This window comes from Odontesthes bonariensis, chromosome 10 (genome assembly GCF_027942865.1).
Source record: "Odontesthes bonariensis isolate fOdoBon6 chromosome 10, fOdoBon6.hap1, whole genome shotgun sequence".
Classification (NCBI taxonomy): Eukaryota; Metazoa; Chordata; class Actinopteri; order Atheriniformes; family Atherinopsidae; genus Odontesthes; species Odontesthes bonariensis.
The window spans coordinates 18157617-18179748 of record NC_134515.1 but is presented as its reverse complement, the minus strand read 5'-3'; the positions used below and the strand labels follow the sequence as shown (position 1 = coordinate 18179748).

General features: G+C 41.8%; 1 protein-coding gene across 1 annotated transcript; it reads left to right on the top strand.

The window, feature by feature from the left end:
• Positions 1–907: 907 nt before the first annotated feature.
• On the top strand, positions 908–21868 carry LOC142390126 (zinc finger protein 335-like). The gene is made up of 42 exons (XM_075475495.1): positions 908–1267; positions 1576–1814; positions 1956–2104; positions 2241–2369; positions 2458–2631; positions 2728–2901; positions 2998–3171; positions 3279–3434; positions 3524–3725; positions 3817–3956; positions 4042–4192; positions 4343–4446; positions 4548–4664; positions 5466–5518; positions 9429–9513; positions 11238–11434; positions 11555–11834; positions 11954–12031; positions 12228–13349; positions 13440–13622; positions 13714–13890; positions 13985–14243; positions 14334–14511; positions 14609–14721; positions 14807–14825; positions 15844–15960; positions 16080–16156; positions 16289–16449; positions 16557–16774; positions 16902–17001; positions 17111–17199; positions 17292–17548; positions 17696–17810; positions 17901–18098; positions 18313–18455; positions 18538–18677; positions 18769–18866; positions 18996–19082; positions 20189–20272; positions 20365–20406; positions 20528–20633; positions 21218–21868. Exons 1-42 carry the CDS (start codon positions 1130–1132, stop codon positions 21337–21339), a joined length of 6945 nt encoding a protein of 2314 aa, XP_075331610.1. The 5' UTR covers positions 908–1129; the 3' UTR covers positions 21340–21868.
• The last annotated feature ends 264 nt before the right edge of the window (positions 21869–22132 follow it).

The following is a 22132-nucleotide window of genomic DNA, read 5'->3' as shown; positions in this document are numbered from 1 at the left end:
TTGTTCTTTGTAATAAGAAGTTAAGCGATATCATGAATGTGCGTGAGAGATAGTATGCTGTTCTTTGCGGGAAAAATACCACAAACATGTGATGCAATTCCAAATGAGACATATAAGTCATTACTAATGAATTGGGTAATTTTGGGGATGGAGCCATATGAAGCCATATTTGCATCAGCAAATATAGGGAAGACAAAGCAGGAAGTTCCCACCAATGTGGCCTAATGTTAGTGATGAAACTAATAAAAAAAAATGAGAACAAGAACAATAATAATCTGGCCGAAATATTACTGCAAAGCCCAAAGATGTGAAAGGTGAGAACTATAATCTATCAAGAGAAAATTGAGAAAACTTAAGTTGGTAATAGAAGCAATCACGGGCAACAACAGAAAGCTTTTTTCCCCCTGTCATCTTTTCTACTCTTGGCTTGACCTAGTCTAACAAAACAGGAACCAAACCTCTATTTCTATATATATTAAGGAACAAAACTTTTTTATATCAATACTTTGAGTGTAGAAAAAACAGAAGTGTCTGGTAGGGTCCCATGATAATTGCATTCAGATGAGTACTTTCCTCAAATAAAAGAATGACAAGAAACCATACTGATCATGAAAACATGCATGTGCTCTTAGTTAGCAGGCATTATTTCACAAACAGCACATAAAGCAAGCATCATAATTTGCCATAATTGGCCCAACACTGCCTTTGTTCACCTAGTACCACGCCTTCCTTGTTTGAAATATTTCCAAATAAGTATTCGAATAACTTACAACACGTTAGCCCTTGGGTAAAGTTATACATGTATGTTTTGGAAATTCCCCATGTCCACTCAACCCATGCAGCCTGTCGAGATGTAAGTAGGAGGACTGAGGTTAGTGTAGGCGGGAGCGAGGTTAAGTGACTAAGAGTCTGCGCTGCATAAATACAAGGTCTGCAACTCCAACCAGAATCATTACAGAGACAGACAACAACAAGAGCCATCAGTCAAAACAAAGAGAGAAGCCACTGGAAGACAAACATCGCTGATCTTCAGAGAATCCTCTCTTTTTTGTCTGAATGAGAGCTTGCTGACTGCAAACTCTGTGAATATTTCTGTTTCATTTTGCTCTTAACCACAGTAGATCTCAACATGAGATGCTGTACTTTAGTTGCATGTTTGCTTTTGGGGATAAGCCTGCAGGACGGATGGAGCCTTCCCCTCAAGTCGGTCTTTGTCACCTTCCCAGGAGACATCGTTAAAAACATGACTGATACGGAGCTGGCAGAGGTAAGTAGCCGATTGTTTTTTTTTTTTTGTCTTGACTGACTGAGACTTCCAAAACAGGTCCAACCAAGCTGTTCAGACAGCTACTTGCTTGAAGAGAGATTCATATCACAACATTACTGGGAATATTTATTTTCCAAATTTAAGCCAAAAGGGAGTTTTACTGGGAAAAATAATAAGTGTAATGAAACACAAGGACAAAATATTTAGCACTCCAAACTTAAAAAGACCAATTTATACGCATTTAGCAAGACACTCTGAGGCTGTTTCACTCTGATGTGTTTTGTTTTTTTTTGTTATTTCTTCTCCAGAGTTATCTCAACAAGTATGGCTACATGGACACTGTGCACCGCAGTGGCTTCCAGTCTATGGTATCCACTGCCAAGGCACTGAAGAGGATGCAGAGGCAGCTCGGGCTGAAGGAGACTGGAGAGCTGGATAGGTCAACACTGGATGCCATGAAACGGCCTCGCTGTGGAGTTCCTGATGTGGCCAACTATAAGACCTTCGATGGGGACCTCAAATGGGACCATCATGATGTTACTTATAGGTGAGTGGATAAAAAAGGATCTGCATTTAACGTGGAATGAAAGAAGCGCAATGCAAAGAGAATTTGGAACTTTCTGATTAGACTAATTCACCAAGTATTGTCATTTGGGCCATTTGTTTATCATACTGCTGTCCTACACAGGATCCTTAACTATTCTCCGGACATGGACAGCGCTCTAATCGATGACGCGTTTGCCAGAGCCTTCAAGGTGTGGAGGGATGTAACACCTCTGACCTTTACCCGCCTCTTTGACGGCACTGCTGACATCATGATATCATTTGGAAAAGCAGGTACATGATGGTCATTTCATTTAGTTTAAAATTCTTTTTTTTCTTCTCAAATCAATATCACATTGTTGCATCTTAGATTTGTACTAAACAGAGATCTGAAATCCAATACTGATTAGAAATTGATTGTTCTGTTTAGACCACGGAGATCCATACCCATTCGATGGCAAGGACGGTCTTCTTGCTCATGCCTATCCACCTGGTGAGGGTTTGCAGGGAGATGCCCACTTTGATGATGATGAATACTGGACTCTGGGAAAAGGACCAGGTAATCAAACATTGTATGCTATGGACTCCATCTAGTGTTCACTTTAGAGAATGCATCCAATATACAATCTTCTCTCACACCAAATCAGCCGTGAAGACTCGCTATGGGAATGCAGAGGGCGCCATGTGTCACTTCCCCTTCACTTTTGAGGGCAAATCTTACACCACCTGTACCACTGATGGCCGTTCAGACAACCTCCCATGGTGTGCTACCACAGCTGACTACAGCCAAGACAAGAAATACGGCTTCTGTCCAAGTGAACGTAAGCTTGACAATTCATTCTACAAAGCAAACCACAGATCAGAAGTTGGCAAATGTGATACTCACGTATCTCTACCCTTGACTCGCCTCCTGACAGTTCTGTACACAATTGGAGGAAACGCAGACGGAGCTCCATGCATCTTCCCCTTTGTCTTTCTGGGGGAGGAGTATGACAGCTGTACCACAGAGGGCCGCAGTGACGGCTACCGCTGGTGTGCCACTACAGAAAACTTTGACAAAGATACGAAATACGGATTCTGTCCCAGTCGTGGTGAGAAACGGGAAAAACGCTGTGTTAACTCTGCAGTGTGCTGCCAATGGCTCGTTACTCTGTTTAACAGGTGCTGTTATGTCTCTGTTTCTCTAGACACTGCTGTAATTGGAGGAAACTCTGAGGGAGAGCCCTGCCACTTCCCCTTTGTGTTCCAGGGAAACGAATATAACTCATGTACAAGTGAGGGAAGAGGAGATGGCAAGTTGTGGTGTGCTACCACCGACAACTATGATGACGACACGAAATGGGGCTTCTGTCCTGACCAGGGTAAGTAAAGTAAACGAAAAAAACACAGAGGTAGAGGAGGTTAAAATTAAATAGATTTGCATTTATTATTATCACTCATACAAAATGTTTTACTGGGTGTGTTTCAGGTTATAGTCTGTTCCTGGTGGCAGCCCATGAATTTGGACATGCCCTCGGCTTGGATCACTCCAGCATTAGAGAGGCTCTCATGTACCCCATGTACAGCTACATGGAAGACTTCTCCCTCCATGAAGATGACATTGAAGGCATTCAGTATCTTTATGGTGAGGTCATTAAACAATGCTATATCTTGCTAAATTACACCAGCAATATATTTTTTGACGTTTTCCCTTATCCAACTTTTTTAAAACAGGTCCTGATCCCACTGGCCCTCAACCCACCGGCCCTACCACCACTACTACTTACCCAGACCCTGATGAGACTGACCCCACAGATGAACCTGAACCCACCACTACCACCACACCTACTGTGGATCCAACCAAAGATGCCTGCAAGATGACCAAATTTGACACAATCACTGTAATTGGAGGAGATCTTCATTTCTTCAAAGACGGGTGAGCAAACTGATCATTTCAATCGATGCACTTCTTCTTTATCAAATAAATAAACTAAGCTGACACAATAATTTTACATATTGATCAACAGACATTACTGGAAAGTGTCCAGCAAGGGTGACGCAGGGATCAAGGGACCCTTTTCTATTTCTGGGATGTGGCCAGCTCTACCCACTGTCATTGACTCGGCCTTTGAGGACCTTCTGACCAAGAAATTATATTTCTTCTCAGGTAATGTGGCCTTGTACCAGTGTTAATCAGACCACCTACAAACCATCTACAGTAGTAATGATCATTATAATTTTCTTATCTATAGGAACCAGATTCTGGGTGTACACCGGGCAGAAGCTTCTGGGTCCACGTAGCATTGAGAAGCTCGGCCTGCCCAACAACATTCAGAAGGTGGAGGGAGCTCTGCAAAGGGGGAAGGGCAAAGTACTGCTGTTCAGTGGGGAGAACTTCTGGAGGCAAGTTAAAAATGTGCCTTTATCTAATATAAATGTGTGACTCTGCATGAGAAATTATGAAGCAAAGTCAGTATTAGTAGACTGCACATTAAATCGAGCATTCTCTGATTTGATTTAAATTATTTCTTCTTTTTTGTCTGATAAACACAGGTTAGACGTGAAGTCCCAGAATATTGATAAAGGCTACCCCAGATATACCGACACCGTCTTTGGTGGAGTACCTAATGATGCCCATGACGTATTCCAGTACGAAGGTAAAAAACGTCAACACTTATGCTCAATGGACAAAATCAGTAAATAGCAGTACAACTGGTATTTTTATTCATTTGTTTTAACTCTCATATGTCTCCTTTAGGTCACATCTACTTCTGTAGAGATCGTTTCTACTGGAGGATGAATTCCCGCAGGCAGGTGGACCGCGTTGGCTATGTGAAATACGACCTCCTCAAATGCCCAGATGCCTCAAGCAATCGCTACTGAGATAAATACACAGATGAGCTGGAAATTCTCTAATTCTGTAATTTGGCAGCAATCACTTTTCTCCACGTGCAGGTGCCCAGGAGAATGTCTTGCAGTGTTTGTGTATAGTGCCTGCTTTGTGGGTTGTGAATAATTGGCCCTCATTGATGTTGGCTAATTGTAGCACGTAGAGGATGGGCCTAAATATAAATCAAAGGCCTAGCACAAGAAAACAAATTGCCACACTTGGCACTGCTTTTCCCTCGGTCTGATTATCTGTGAACTGATGGTTATGGTGGCCTGAAATTTGAGACCCATAACCACAATCTAAACAAGTGCGAGCTGGATTAAATTCCAGATTTGCGAAGCAATTTCTATGTCTGACAGGCTCAGACTCTTGACAGTATTGGATTATTTTGGTATTTATAGTGATATCTAACATTAATATTATTTTTGTGTTGCGAGCTTATTTGTTTTGTATGACTATAGGTGTTTTTCTTAAAATGGCTTAAAAGCCAGATACTTGCACTGGAAGACAATGCGCGTCTCCTTCTTTGAAATTATTTATGAGACAAATAATTTTGTATAAAAGCCTGAATTTTCAATGCAATAAACCTTCAGTGAGAACAACCTATGTCTGCCAGCTGTCCTTGTCATTCATCACAACACTAATAAAGGTCAAACATAACTTCCTACACCAATTGAAGGGGGAATTTAGGCGGAGAGCTGCAGAATGGAGTGTAAAGTCACGATGATGCCAGATTTTTAAAGGAATGAACAAAAGTCATGTGTTTCTGTGTGTTACTTTGGTCAGTAAAAACAGGAACAGCAGTGGCCAGACAAAAAGAGAGGAAGGAACAGATATCGGTGATCAGAAAACACTGTCAACAGTTCATTTAAAACCTAATTTGCCACAACTGGTCTTAGTGGTCCAACACTGCCGTCGTCCACCACTCATAAGCTACTATAGGTGAAGTTATATGTGGATATTTTGGACATTCTCCATGTCCAAACAACCGATACAGCCTTTCTAGATGTAAGTAGTAGTAATAATGATAATATTAGTAACAATAACAACAACAATAATGATTATAAGATAATAATAAGATCCCCACTTAATCTAATTTAGGGCTGTGGGGGGGCTGAGGCCTATCCCAGCTGTCATTGGGCGAGAGGCAGGGTACACCCTGGACAGGTCGCCAGTCCATCACAGGGCCACACAGAGACAAATGAGACAAACAAGCATCCATGCTCAAGCATTTACCACCTTAGAAACATCAACAGAATGAAAGGTTTCCTCTCCCAAAAAGACCAGGAGAAACTCATCCATGCATTCATCTCCAGTAGACTCGATTACTGTAACGCTCTTTTAACTGGACTTCCCAAAAAGAGCATTAAACATCTGCAGCTCATCCAGAACGCTGCTGCTAGAGTTTTAACCCGGACTAAGAGATCTGAACACATCACACCAGTTTTAAAATCTTTACACTGGCTTCCAGTCAGTCACAGAATAGATTTTAAAAGCCTGCTGATGGTTTACAAATCCCAGAACGGTTTAAGCCCAAAATACATCTGTGAATATAAACCCAGCAGAGCTCTTAGATCCAAGGACTCAGGTCAGCTGGTCCAGTCCAGAGTCCAGACTAAACATGGAGAAGCAGCATTTAGCTGTTATGCTGCAAACAAGTGGAACAAACTGCCAGTGGAGATTAAACTTTCACCAAATGTAGACATTTTTAAATCCAGGTTAAAAACATTTCTGTTCTCATGTGTCTATGCATGAAATATCTTTTAACTTATCTAGACTGTTGCTTGTTTTTAAATTCATTTAAATAATTTTATTTGTTTCTCTTTATATTCTTTTATGTATTTTTAATGCTTCTTACACTCCCTGCTGCAATGCTTTTATTTTATGTAAAGCACTTTGAATTGTTTATACATGAAATGTGCTATATAAATAAATTTGATTTGATTTGATTTGATTTGACACTCACTCCTAGGGTCAATTTAGAGTCACCAATTAACCTGACATGCGGGACATGCACCTGACTGGAGCCTATACCAGCTGTATAAAAATGTCAGACATTGCCAAATGATTTCACAAAGATTAAAGTTTTATGGAGGGATTTTTGGTAGGAGGACTCAGGTTAATGTAGACGGAATTAAGGTTAAATTACTACAACTCTGTGCAAATACAATCCCAGCCAGAGGTGCAAAACGCTGACAAGAACCACCCTTGAAACTAATTTAAAAAATCACTAAAGGAGAAACTTGCTGATCATTACAGAATTATAGTGTGTTTCTGTCGAACTAAGCACTTGCTAACTGCACACTCTTAGGATATACTCGTATTATGTTTTGTGCCAGTCCACAGTGGATATTCACATGGGATGCTGTTTAGTTTTATGATTACTTTAGGGAATGAGCACTCAGAAGGGATAGGGCCTTCCCCCCCGAATTTGGTCCTTGTTACTTATACGGAGCTGGAAGGAGAGTAACAGATGATTCATTTTGTCTTGATATATTGAGACTCCCAAAACCGGTTCAAATTAAACCGTGCAGGGAACTCATTACCCAAGGAGCTATGCAGGTCACAATGTTAATGAAAATAATAACTTTGAAAAACTCAACCTACTGGAGGGTTTTATGGAGAAATCAGAAAAGTCTTAAAAACACGGGGACAAAATCAAATCAGTATTCTAAACACAGATGGTTTTATACAAACTATTTCGAGGCATTCATCGAGACCCTATTGTGTCACGCTGATGAGGTTATGTTCTCTACCAAAGTTATCTAAAGAAGTTTGGCTTCATTGACACTGTGCACCACAGTGGCTTCCAGTCGATGGTGTCCACTACTTAGGCCTGGGAAAATGCAATACAGTGTTTGTGTAATGGACCTGTGGTAATATGTTTGTGCGTTCTCGAAAGACTTACAGATTTATATAGTAATTTCTACACCAAAAAGGATGAGCTTTTTGACAGTGTTGGATTTGTTTGGTATTTGTGGATTAGCTTGCATAAATGTTATTTTTTTTTTGTCTTATGCTTATTTTTGTATAACTGTATGTGAATGGATTTTAATTTTTTCTGAAAATGGCTTCAGAGCTAAATAACTGAACTCAGGTTGACAACGCATGTCTCCTTCATTGAGATTATTTGAGACCAACACTTTTTTGGTTAAAGGTAGGGTAGGAGATCCTGGATTTTGAGTCCAGCGAAGCTGCATTTTGAAAATACACAGGTAAAAAGTCCCAACCCTTTTCTTCACTTTCCCCCCGAAGGCACGCCTCTAGAGTACATGAACGCGCACGAGCACGAAGGTGCACGAGCGCTGTTCTGACAGCAAGCATCGATCGTTGCCGTATTTAGTATTTAGTTTATGCTAACTATACGTTTAATAATGCTAGGTGCTAGCCAAGCTGGCTTTAGTTTAGCTTCCTGCCAAGCTTCGTTCACGGAGCAGGGTACGCGCACAGGGGGAAGGAGGGGGAAGGAGGGGGAGGGGGAGGGAGGAGCAGATTGCAGTTTGATAGACGGCATCAGAATCCAATCATTGTGAATGGTCCGTTCACAATGATTGGATACTGTTTTTCCTAGATTGTACGTTCTAGAGGCCACTAAAACTTTTCATATTTGTGTCAAAACTTTTAATTAATTGGTTGCAATGGGGGTGTGAAGAGTATTTCAAGCAATATGTAAAAAAATGTTCCAGAAAAAGATCCCCTACCCTGCCTTTAAGCTTTAACTTTCAATACTATAGACATGCCAAAAGGAATTTTTTTTTTACCAAAACACTTGTTAAGATAAAATGTAATTTATTTATCCATTCAAAACAGGGTTTGAACCTACAGCTGTTCATGGGAATGTACCAACATCAAAAACAGATATTTCCACTATAATAAAATAATAATAATAATGGAGACAGTATGAATCTGTGCATATAGCCATTTACTGGAACGTGATATACTTATTTTGTGCTACACCAGTGGTAAACTGACATGTCCACACCCTCTATAATTTGATATTCTAATAGACAGTTCTACAACTTACTTGAATAAGCATCAGTCTAGCTCGGAAATTTAAAAGGAAGTACTACCAGTTGACATGGTAACTTTCTGTTCTTACAGATGTCTTACTTTGCACAGCTTATAAAAATAAAAAATAAATATAAAACACTCAGTGAAATCCTGCCAAATGTATGTAGGAACAATCTATATAAATAGACCGAGGCAGTTGATTTATAGATAACCTATATTTATACACTGTGTCAGACTAAGCTTTTTGCAAATGGCTATCACCATGAAACTTCTCCGGTCACTTACAATGAAACAAGTCTCTTAATATCAGTTTCAATTTTACTTTTAGATGTAAACATGCATTATCCAACTAAATGTGCGTCATTATACAAACAGTAAATGATCAACTGACAAAAGTGGCAAAATAAACAACTAAATAGGCGCATTTTTAATGTCATTACAAGCTTATCAGAAACGCGGACAGCCAGCAACTCGTCCTGAGTTCTCACCCTCTACACCTAAATGAGTATTACTCCGCACCCTACTGGGTAATACGTCCTCCTCTAAAAACAATAGTCCACAACCATAAAGTTTTCCCTTTGTAAACTAAAAGTGAAAATTGCCTTATTAGAGACAGATTTAAAAATCTGACCAATATATCAAGATTCGGATGAAAAACACGCCGTTTTCAACAACAACGATAAATAAGATCCGGTCGGACGGACAGGAAGCGAGGAGAGACTCATGGCGCCCGACTAGAAAGAACCAACAATTATCGGTTCCAAATTTGTGTTCTTTTTAGCGCCTCTACACTTAAGGATACGCTTTTACTCGACAAAAAACGGTAAGAAAAAAGAGCAGCATTTCTAAAGACGGGAGAGAAATTGTTTTAATTTTCTTCAGGGAGAGTATTTGGGCGGTCTGTCGCCGCTGAGGCCCTCGAGGTCCCCAGGCCAGGAGAGCATACAGAATGCCTGAGTGGAAAAGAGCGATGTCTGGTGTAGAATGGCGACGCGGTGCAGGCAGGATAAAGGGCAGCTAGGCCTACATCAAACGGCTGGATTCTATAGTTTAAACCACATACACGTTGTTCTGAACGACTTTACACATATTGTCTAGGACTTATTGTGTCGGCATTTGTGTTTACAACTGCAATATGTTGCCCAACCACAAACTATTGGTTTTGAAATGGAACGTGTTTGGGTTTAGCCTCATTCAACAGAAAAATACCATGGTAGTGAAAATGCTGCTTAGCCTGCGTGAAGCTAACCAGCTAACTGTTCTGGCTGTCGTAAGCTAATGTTCGTAGGTAACATGTTACAAGTGATTATATCATGGATAACTATGGACACATTTGTTTTGTTCTTCCCCAAATTGGGAGATTAATTAAATGCACTAAGAATTGAAGTCCACGAGAAGAAACGCTTAACATAGCCAAATATTACCATCTTGAAACCAAAGGCATAGGATAAAACCCGAGAAGTAAACATCACTGTTTACGTTATCACTTTCAAGGTTAACGAGTAGCCAGTCGAATAGTAATATGTTGTTGACAGTATTTTGAAGCAAAATATCTGCAATGAAGTCATTAGAGTCGGTTTATAAATCGACACCAAGTTAATGCTTTTAACCACTAGGAGTAAAAGGCTACACAAAATAAATTAGGAAGCAAGCAGTGCACCAGTTGAAGTTATTGCTTTCCTCACTTGGACAGTAATATTGCTACATTTGACATTTTAAAGTAGGGCTACATAACACTGGAAAAGACTTGATATGACTTAATATGCAGTGACTGGAGCAAAATTGACAAAGTACGCGAATCACATGAATTTGCACGTAACCTTATAAGAAATGGAAAAAAGAAAACCATGCCTTAAGTGCTTCACATAGTTTTTGAGTACTCACAAATATCTAGGCCAGGACTATCTTGCAGCCAGAATCACATTCCAGTTTGATTTAGTGGAGGTACTGTGGGAGTTAAAGAAAGCCAAAATGTGGATAAACGGCCAAACAATAGCTGAAATGATAAAAAAAAAAAAAATAGATAATTGAAAAAGTTGTCTGCACACTCACAAGAAAGCAGAGGCTATAAACATAATCACATTTCAAATTCATGTTGTTTGAAGGAAAACAGACAATAACAAGGCATGTACGTTGGAAATAAGCAATCAAAGTTTGACTATCATGTAGACATGCTGAAATACAATGTGTGGGTAGGTGAGGAGGAAAGGAATGATTTAAAAGAAAGCGTAGCTTCACATAAGAGAACGTCCTTGATGAAACATTGGGGTGAATATAAGGCCATTTCATGACCATTTGATTGAAAAAATTAAATAAAACAACTAGCACTTCCTGTGCTTTGCAGTTTCATTCACTACAACTCACTAACATCTGATTAAAACCCTAATTCGCAAAAACACGTTTACCATTGATGACAAACAGCTATCTTGCGGCAACCAAAAATGGTTAAGCTGTGTGCGTCTTAATGCTATCAACTGGCAGGAATGTTTGAGACATGTTTTAAAGATGACACTTTTGATCTTAACTTGATGTTTTTGTTGTGGACAGTTATGGAATCAGAGGAGAACGAGGTGGAGAGCAGCAGCGATGCCGGTCCTTCAGGGATGGAGGAGCCATCTGAGAGTGGCATGGGGATGGAGTCATCCGAGGCTATGTCCGCAGACAGCAGTGATGCTGCTGCTGCTTCTCATGCACAGGCCCCAGAGTCAGACTGTCATGTCGGACAGAGCTCAGAGGGACTTGTGGTAAGTTTTTTATTTTTTTATTTTTAGTACTACAGTGAGTTGAAGCAGTGTATATATAGCAGTATATATTTGAACCCCCAATCTAGATGTTTCATCGCATTTTTTCTCCTCTCTGGCCAGGTGTTCATCCCAGAAACCAGCTCCAGTACAGATGTCAGAGTTTCTTCAGTTCATCTTCCAGACTCCTCCTCTGTGGCCCAGTCCACCAGCGTGTCCAGTGTGTCTACAGTGACTCAGTCGGTGCTGGTGTCTGAATCAGCCCAAGTGCTGGTCCATTCCAGCGCTGTGTCTGAAGGAGGAGCCATGATGGTTTCCGACTCCACTGCCTCCACCTCGTCTGATTTGGGGTCAGCCATTGACAAGATCATAGAATCCACCATCGGCCCTGACATCATGAATGGTAGTTTTACCGATTTATTTATTTTTTTGTGATATCCCAATGCTCTGGGGAGCTTTGAGGAATAGCTATTTTGTAAAATATGTCTGACATGTGAAGTTGACTGCTCAATTTCTATGAAGGTTGCATAGCAGTGACCAGTGCAGAGGATGGAGGAGCAGAAACTACCCAGTATCTCATATTACAAGGACCAGATGACGGTAAGCGTGTTGTTATGGCTAACTTATTAATCATTCAGCCCATTACGAACATTACCGCCTCCTTTGTATAACATTTAGCACTAAGAAAGCAAATAAATGACCTCATGTGTACACGTTAGCCCAGTACACATGAATGTACACATGTTTTTTGACTTTGAATTCTTTTTAATGAAATTTCTGTGTTTGTCTGGCGCAGGGGCTCCTATGGTTGCACAGATGTCATCTTCTGCCCTGTCCAATCGTGTAGCCTTAGAAGCTCTCGCTGAAGGTCCCACATCCACCTGTTTTGACCAGGGTGACCTGCAGGGCAGTCTTGAACCGGACCAGCCTGACGACCAGCCTGGACACTCGGGTTACCCGGAAGACAGTAGCAGTCAGCCTGACCAGCCCCAACACTCCCACCCCTCACAGTACATGGACTGCAGTGCAGATGGCCCAGACCAGACCGAGGAGTCCTCCTCTTCCTATGTGGAGTGTTCAGGTGAGGAACCTGACCAGACTCGCTCCCAGTCAGGTTTCCCTGACTACAGCGGAAATAACAGTGACCAGGACCTGCCTGGATACGTGGAGTGCAGTGGAGCTGACTCAAATCCTACCAGCCGAAGCCACTATGTGGTGGAGTGTAGTACTGGGTATCTTGAGTGTGCAGTGGATGATGAAGAGCAGCCACATCATTCACGCAGTTACATTGACAGCAGTGCAGACCACCGGACCCAGACAAGTCGGCATTATGTGACTGAGTATGGGGGAGAATGTGTTGCAGCTGCAGACTCTGAGCAGCCTGGCTGTTCCCAATACCAAGCAAGAGACGACGATGAAGATGATGAGCAGAACCAGGATCCAGATCAGCCACAGCACTCTCAACAGCAGCCCCAGCGCTCCTGTTATATGGAGAACAGCAATGGCCCTGAGGCCTCAGAGTATGTCGATGACAGCTCCTCATCAGACCACCCGCTAGCAGACACGGCTGGATCAGGCGGGCTTCCTGAGGCGCTGGAATGCAGTGAGAGCCAGGCGGGGCTCTACATCAGTAGCAGTGGCACATATACCTCTAATCCAGAGCCTGATCTGGTCCAACAGAGCTCCTCCAGCCAAGAGGAGCCCCAAGGTTCCCAGGACGGAGCCAAATTGTCCAGGGACACGGAAACATCAAGTGTCACAGTGGGCTCTGGAGACCAACCGCCAAACCTGGCAGAGTTAGAGGAGATGATGGAGGTAGTGATTGTGCAGCAGTTCAAGTGTAAGATGTGTCCATATAAGAGTGCCTCCAAAGACACGCTCATCAACCACATGAGAGACAAACACTTCAAACCTGCAGGTAAGGTTTTTGATTATTTGTGACAGTGATATGTCACTGAGCTGATTTGTTTCAGTAATATCTGATTATTTTTTTTTTTCTTCTAATCAGGGGAAATGCCAAAGAAGCGTAAACGAGGACGACCGCCCAAAAGTGAGATGTTAGCGCGTCAGAAGGCAGAGAGAGAGGAGGCAGAACAGAGGAAGGCAGCGGAGGTGAAACCTGCTGAACCCCAACAAGCTGCAGAAGAGGAGGATGATATTGTGGATGCTGGTGCTATTGACGATCCTGAAGGTCAGCGAACAGGATAGACCTCACCGTGTCATTTTTTTTCAGTCACACAATTTTCATTTAACCCTCACATTGGTCCTATGTTTATCTCCAGAGGATAGTGACTACAACCCAGCAGATCCAGATTACAAAGGAAGGCCACCTGCTATTCCGAAGAAACCACCCACTCCTATCTCATCGTCCTCCTCCTCCTCCTCCCAAGGGCGCCCTCGACGAAAGGTCGGGCGTCCGAGGAAGTACTGTGTCTTAGATGAAGGCTATAGCAGCAAGGGTGGGTTTTCAGCTTAACAGCAAAACTAAAAACAGAAATTCCAAATTTTTTGAAGGCTGGGACATCATTCCTCTTCTTAAAATTTTTGTTACAGAAGCAGAAAGTGTTGCTAAGAAGTCACGGGTTAGTGCGGACGTTAGTGCCTCCGAAGAGGCAAGCTCTTCTGGTATAGGCAATGGTCCCGCGAGGGTAACTGATGGAGACACAACTGAGGCAGCAATAAGCCAATCAGACTCTGAGAACAAAGACCCTTCATCCAATTCACATCCGGAGGAGGAATTCTTCCCGAGGAAGCGTGGCAGACCATCCAAGCGCTTCTTGCGGAAGAAATATAAGAAGTATTTAAATCGAAAGTAAGTCTCCGATTATTCCAGTTTTGTAATAAGTGGTATAAAAGGGTTACATAACACACTAATAGCTTCTTTTGTTCCATTGTGCCCCAGTCGGTACTATAAATCTCTCAAACCGCTCCTGAGACCTCACAACTGCTGGATCTGTGGCTCACGTTTCCTCACTCAAGAGGATTTACGTTTCCACGTGGATTCTCACGAAAGCAACGACCCGGAGCTTTTTAAGTGCCTGCAGTGCAACTATCGCTGCAAGCGCTGGTCCTCACTCAAGGTGTGTAGATATGAAATGAGTCCCAACATTTAGGTTCACCTCAGATTACACGACATTTTTCACTGTGTACTTAAAGTCATCGGGGCTTGTCCTACAGGAACATATGTTCAATCATGAGGGCACAAAGCCATTCAAATGTGAGGAGTGCGACTACACAAGTGTATACAAGAAAGATGTTATTCGACACTCAGCAGTCCACAACAAAGAGAAGTAAGTTCCTCACGTAGCATATATTCTGAAAATGTCTTTTAGGTTATGAGATACCATGACTAATTATTTCCTCTCTATTTTACAGGAAAAGAAGGACGGAGTTGGTAAGATTTTAATTTAGTCCGTATTAGAATGCTATCAGACATGTCTATTAGCATGATTGTGATGTAAGATTAGATGTATACATTCTTTGGCCATAATATGAGAACTACCTGCCATAGGTTGTATTGATAACATGGACAGCAGTCATCTGGTATGAAGATGTTCAGCTGATGCAAAAGTACCCTAAAGTGCAATACGACTTATGGCTGCTGGGTGCTGTCTCCAAAACATTTACGGCTCCAGTGGACTCCAATTCAAAATGCATTAACTTCTCTCATAAAATATAAAGTCAGTATTTCTGTCTCTCAAATCCTAATGTTGTCATTTGCTAGATTCCCTTCATCCTATCAGAGTGCTGGTCATTTTATAAACAAGCCCATAATTAAATAGATATCAACCCTTGAAGTTTTGTATTTTTCTCCAATCAAATTTCAAGTATTGCTCTCCAGCTCCACCCTCTTGTCCAAAGATGATCCCTTCTGGCTCTAAAAAAAACCTCAAATTGCAAAGGCCAAATGCCAAAGTTGAAGGTTTAAGACGGTAGATCACAAACCAGTGGGTGATGTCACTGTGGCTACGTCCATCTCTTATACAGTCTCTGCATGGACATGAAACCTCAGGGGTGTTTGGCACCCAGGACCTTGAGTTTAGGTTGGGGGCCTCCTAGCAGTAGACTATTCGCCATGCCTCTTGAAAGGTGATTAATTTGATCAGGATGTAGGAAGGTTAAAGGTTGTTCTGATCAACTTTTGTGTTGGTGTGGGACACCATCGTGCTGATTGAGGTCGCTACTTTTGGAGAGAGTGTCAATGCAACATCCAGGAGAAAAATTACATCATAATAGGGTGATCAAATTATTTGAACCGTCGGTGGTTTTAAAGTTATGGCTTATAAATGTGTACTTTTAATTCTACAGCAGAGTCACTGTAGTCCATTTTCTGCTGTGGCTGAATGCCGTTGTCTTTTGAGCTGTATTCTGTGGTTAGCCAACATTGTTCACTCTTGTTTGCGCTCTTTCAGGCACCAAAAGTGTCAGAGTTCCCCTGCCCTGTGTGTAGCAGGGTTTACCCTATGCAAAAGAGACTGACCCAGCACATGAAAACCCACAGTTCAGAGAAACCACACATGTGTGATAAGGTCAGTAAAAAAATAAAAAAAGTACATAAGTCAAAAGCAATTTCAGCAACCACTGATTAAAGATTCCTCCTCGCCATTTACTGAGAAAAATCTCTTGTTTATGACGCCTGTTCTTGCAGTGTGGGAAATCCTTTAAGAAGCGGTACACATTCAAAATGCACTTACTGACCCACATCCAGACTCTTGGAGACAACAAGTCAGTGCTGAAAACCTTCCTTTGTCATATACCTGTCTGCACTAAATTTAATAGAGTAACAGCCAGTTTTGTACATTTTGTATGACGTTGGTTTGCTAATGCCTGGATGTCTGTTTGATGTGGATTTGGCAGATTCAAGTGTGAGTTTTGTGACTTTACGTGTGACAACAAGAAGCTGCTGCTCAACCATCAGCTGTCCCATACCAATGACAGACCCTTCAAGTGTGACTACTGTAAATATTCCACTTCCAAAGAGGAGTTCCTGGTCTCCCATCTGGCTATCAAACACACAGGTCAGTGTGTCGGAAAAGGTACCACAGCTTATTCGAGCAGACCACGTCTATATCTTCAGCTCTTGAACGTGTCATACGTTTTCATGTTGCCTTGTAACCCTCTATAGGGGAGAAGCCTTTTTCCTGTGACATGTGTCACTTCACGACCAAGCACAGGAAGAACCTGCGTCTTCATGTGCAGTGTCGGCATCCTGAAGCTTTTGAGGAGTGGTCAGTGGCTCACCCCGAAGAGCCTGTGAGGAGACGACGAAAACCCTTCTTTACTCTGCAGCAAATAGAGGAACTCAAACAACAGGACGACACGCAGGGTCTTCAGAACACTATAGTGAGTCCTCTTACGGGTTCCCGTCATTTAGTGCTGGGTCAATTGGGTTTTAGCTTCATCATTTGCTGTGTTTTGTGGCATTGGTAGAAAGTGTGCCATAAGCATTTTTTCCACTGTCGTTCATTAGGTCACCGTGGATTCTGCAACACTACAAGCCATGCAGAGTATGGAAAATGCCTCGGTGTCCCAGGATGCATTGGGAAACACCACTATCATCTATGAACAGGGTCAGTGAGATGATTTAAAAAAAAAAAAAAAAAGTAAATATATGTTTCTGATTTGGTGTGTTGCCTTCTGGACGATTGTGAACTTTTTTTTTTCCGATGTTATCCGTAGCTGAATCCAGTGATCTGTCACCTCAAAATGCCCTGGATCTACTTCTGAATATGAGCAATGCCCGGGAACTAGTTGGAAACTCCTTACAGGTTCATCAAAAATTCCGCTTTGCATAGTGCATGTCAAAGATTTTAACGTGGTAGATGCTGCATGCTTACATTTAGAGAATTGTGCTCTTCAGGTGGCAGTGCTGAAGTCGGATGGAAAAACAATGGAAAAGGGTGCATTTAGTGCTGTGACTGCGGCCACGGGCCAAGCCCAAAAGATTGTGACCTTCCACGTGTCAGAGAATGGTGAGACGGTTCTACAGGAGGCTTACGAAGAAGCCACCTCTGAAACAGGAGAGCTGACCCACATTGCCATTGAAGCCTATGAGGAGGGAGGAGATTACAGTGTGGTGGAGCAGCCTGCTGGAGAAATTCATAGTCCCGAATTCAGGTAACATAACCGAGACAATCTGCTTATGTCTGTTCGAAATAGTAGTCAGAGCACAGCGAAGAAATAAATCAGAACACAGGAAAACATTTTAACTTCTATTGTGATCTCTCATCAGTCTCTTATCTTATTAAACTGATGTCATTGCAGCAACAGTGAGAACAGCCCATCACAGGCTTTAGAACTCTCTGGGTCAGAGAGCCTGAAAAGTGACAAGTTCTATGTCACCTCAGCATTGACTGATGGTGTATTGCAACAAGTGGAGGTAGCTACAATCTCTAACTTTTAAGTTATGGTTTACAGAGGTGTACTCCTCGGTCTCTCGTGTCTGACTGAATTGTTTGCTTTCCGTCAGCTGAGCAGCGAAGCCCCAAGCTCACCCTCTGCAGTGAGCTCTCCCAGCATCAACACTAAGAGGTTTTCCTGTCGAATCTGCATGGAGTCTTTTCATGGACGTTCTGACATGGAGAACCACAAGAGGGCGCACTTGGATCCAAACACTTTCAAGTGTCCCGACTGTGATTTCACTTCCACCTCCTGGTCTGAGGTCAAGGTAAGTCTCACAGCAACAATTTGATGAAATCTTTTTTTTTTTTTTTTTGTTATGTTGCCACAAGTTTAGTAAAAGAGCCCCCACTGGCTGGTATATTTGTATGGAACACCTTTGGTTTTAGGGTGATTTTAAAAAGGCACAATCGCACATCTTTACGCGGACATGCTAATTATTTCAAGTATTATGATTGTTTCTCTCATCTTTGCTCTCTTAGGCTCACATGGAACAACATTCTTATCTGCGTCCTCATAAGTGTCCAAACTGCAGCTTCGCCTCGAAAAACAAGAAAGACCTGCGCAGGCACATGATGACCCACACCAACGAGAAACCTTTTGCTTGCAAACTTTGTGGACAGAGGTTGGAGCATCACAACATATCTCCACATTTAGACATAACAGGTGCTCAGCAGCTGTTAATGTGTCGGTGTATGTAACCTCAGATTTAACAGAAACGGCCATCTGAAGTTCCACATGGAGCGTCTTCACAACCAGGATCATCCCGCTCGCAAAAGCCGCACCGGCGCATCTCAACAAACCATCATTGTCAACAGTGATGAAGAGGCTTTGGCTACGCTTCAGTGTAAGAACCACAACGCTACACAACCCATGAAACTTCATCTAAGTTGGAGCTGAAAGATATTGAATGATATTTGTTTGTTGGTGTGCAACAGCCTTGCAGGCACATCAGACAGTGATCACGCCAGAGAGGCTGCAGGCCCTGGGACAGGATCACATTATTGTAGCTCAAGAGCAGACGTTATCAGACCAGGTAACAGCACTCAGTTTATATGCAACTTAGTGTAAATGTATTCTCTCAGATAGATTCTTTTTTTCACTTGGTATGTAATCACTTTGCATCTTCTGAACACATACATGCATTCATATTTTTATCAATCAGGAGGAAGGTACGTACATCCAGCAGATAACCACCATAGATGGGCAGACTGTTCAGCACCTAATGACTGGAGATAACGAGGTGACCGAGGTAAGAGCCATGTGATTGTTTAATTGAACTGCCGTAGTCTGTTAGACCACAGCAAATGAAACAAACATGACAGCAAAAATATTAATACTAAAAGTAGGTCTGTTTCAACGTACTTACATTTATGTCTCTGTTATGCTAAGCATATGGTCAGTTTTAATTTTGCCGTATGTGTTTGAAAGAGAGGGCAACTCTCAAGAGGAGGAAAATAAATCATAGATGGTTGCGTGCATGCTTCCGAATGGTAATGTCTTCACTTTTTGTAGCTTTCAGTAATATTAGATGTGCATTGCTCCTCGCTCGCAGCTGAGAGAGCCAGTGGCTCTGTGCGAGTACAGAAACGACTAACGAGAGTGGGACGGAGAGAAAATGCGTCAAAGAAAAATCATCATGTGATCAACGTGCACTCTTGCACTATTGTCTCCAGGCTGAATCGTGACAGCATCAGACTTTATCATTTGCTTAGTGGGAAAATCCACCTGTTTTCTGATCAGATTTCTGAAGCAGCAGCACAAAAGAGGAAGACTGCAGACCCATGTCCTTTCTGGTATTTTTGAGGGGTTACCACAAAATCTCTAAATAAACTAATTCCAGTTCTGCTGTAGTTCAACATCTGCTCACATCATGCTGTCATAGCCATAAACAACGACATGTGTACCAACTTTACAAGAAGTGCAAAACCCACCAGCTGTCTTCTTCACCTAGCTTGTGCTAACATTTTGCAGTTTGCGCTCACTTATTTTTTCTTGGTTCCTCACAGCACATACAGATAAGCCGTTATGCCACACCCAATGAATAGTTCTTCCAGCTTTCTATGCAGAACATACGAGTTGTCGGAACCCAACCTGAGTGAGACTATGAGCATTGTTCTGCAAATTCAAAGCAGAAATCCACAGTCAAAGCATTATGGCTGATTTTGCCCGTCGTATGTCTTGTAAAACTTAAATTTCATGTAAACAACATGAAAACTAAAACTTTAAAGCTTTTTTTTCTTTTTCTTATCCCTCCAGATGCCTCTTGTAGGGTATTTGGTGATATACTAGAAACCAAACGACATTATCATTTTGTTACCTTTTCGCTCACCTTATCCGGGACATTTTCTGTTTCAGGTCCAGTACATCATCTCACAGGATGGAGTTACACACATGCTTCCTCAGGAGTATGTGGTTGTAGCTGATGGTAACCACATACAGGTAAGTCTATTTTTTTTTTCATAATAACTCCCCATTACTGATAGAAATATTCAGTGTTTTAGGATGAAACGTTTTTTCCAACTGTCCTGCAGATGCCAGATGGACAGATCATCCAGTATGAGCACGATCAACAGGTGAGGCACCTTATTGATCTTAAACACAGTGCAGTGAGACTAACTTTGTTAGAGCGAGGTACACGACGTTAGAGTCAAAAGATCACTGTTTTTCATTTTATTTGTTTTTCACTGTGTGTAGATTGCTGTAAGTCATGACGGTCAGATCCAGTACCTACCTGTAAGCTCCGAGCAGCAGATCATGAATCCTGAAGACCTGGAGGCTGCTGCCCACTCCGCTGTCACAGGTTAGCTCTATGAAAATTTTTTACTCTATTTTTCTTTTGATTTATGTGATATATTTGTCACACATATCAGCTATTCTATTAAATGCAATCCTTGTGATTAGGGCTTACCAGTTTACTTTAAAACTAACCTTTGTGGGGTGGTCGGTGGCGTAGTTGGTTAAGCAGCCGCCCCATGTACAGAGGCTACAGTACTCGCTGCAGCTGGCCCCGGTTCGACTCCCGCACCGAGCGGCCCTGTGCTGCGTGTCTTTCCCCTCTCTCTGCCCCCTGCTTCCTGTCTCTCTCCGACTGTCCTCTCAATAAAGGCATAAAAAAAAATTTAAAAAGCAACAAAACAAAAACAACTAACCTTTGTTTTGATGAGGCATTACATTTCTGGAAGCTTTTGGACACGATGACCATAGATCATCTATATTTGATGTGCTCAAACTTACCAGTCTATCTGTCTTGTACTTTGACTGTCTTTTCCATGATGCAGTTGAAGTTTGATGTTAAGTTGTATGACACCTCCATACAGAAAAGGAGTAGTAACGACAGCACCCAGACAACAAATCAAGCCGAGAATCTAATCTTTGTCCTTCCAGCTGTAGCAGACGCAGCCATGGCGCAAACACAGACGGTCTACGCTGAAGCTACACCTGAACAGCTGGAGCAGCTACAGCAGCAAGGCATCCACTATGATGTCATTGCTTTCACCAACGACTAGGAGTTCAAATAGAAAGCACCATGAGCTTGTAGAACAGCGACCTCAACCTATTTATGCATTCATGCATTTAGCTGGCTGAACTAAAGCCATATCTCCTCCGCAGCATCATCTGCTCGTGGCAGCTGCATTATACAAGATCAACAGCTTTTATAAATTCAGATTATTGCACTTAGGCTAATTTGAGCAAGGTTTGTCTGTTCTGTTATCATTGAAACTGTGTTTATGTGCCTCAACTGCTTTGACTTGCAAGACAATGTTATCAATGAAAATCCAATGGCTTATACCGTGTTTTAGAAAATGTTGGACATGCTAGTTTTTGAGCAGAATGAAATGAAAAAGGAGTGTTTATTTTTTGATTTGTTCTAAGTTATGTTTCTTGTTAGAATGACACAACGTGTTTGTTGAATATTGATGTACATACATTTTGCATTTTGTCTTCTGTTGTATTATGGAGGAAATGTTTTGATTTTGTGAGTACAAAGTGTATTATAAGTCGAAAGCTTACACCAAATAAATCGCTTTGTGTATACATGCATGTATTCCTTAAAGCGACCGCAAACTTTCAGTTTACCCAAAACTATTTCTCTGTATCTTATTATGTTTTCGTAAGTAGTTAATTCAGCTGTGGAGTCATTTTGAAGATGTGAGAAGTTGCATTGTAATCTGTTTCATGGAAACCCTGTAACTATACCACCGGAGGCTGATGCAGTGACAGGAACTCGTGTAAAAGGTAATGAAATCCATCACAAGTACATCCTCATATTTGAAGCTCAATCCTGAATTGTTATTGTAA

Coding starts and splice junctions, on each gene's coding strand:
- LOC142390126 (XM_075475495.1), top strand. CDS start 1,130: ATGAGATGCTGTACTTTAGTTGCATGTTTGCTTTTGGGGATAAGCCTG. Junction 3,726..3,816: donor CTTCATTTCTTCAAAGACGG/GTGAGCAAACTG, acceptor ATTGATCAACAG/ACATTACTGGAAAGTGTCCA. Junction 17,549..17,695: donor ATTCATAGTCCCGAATTCAG/GTAACATAACCG, acceptor ATGTCATTGCAG/CAACAGTGAGAACAGCCCAT.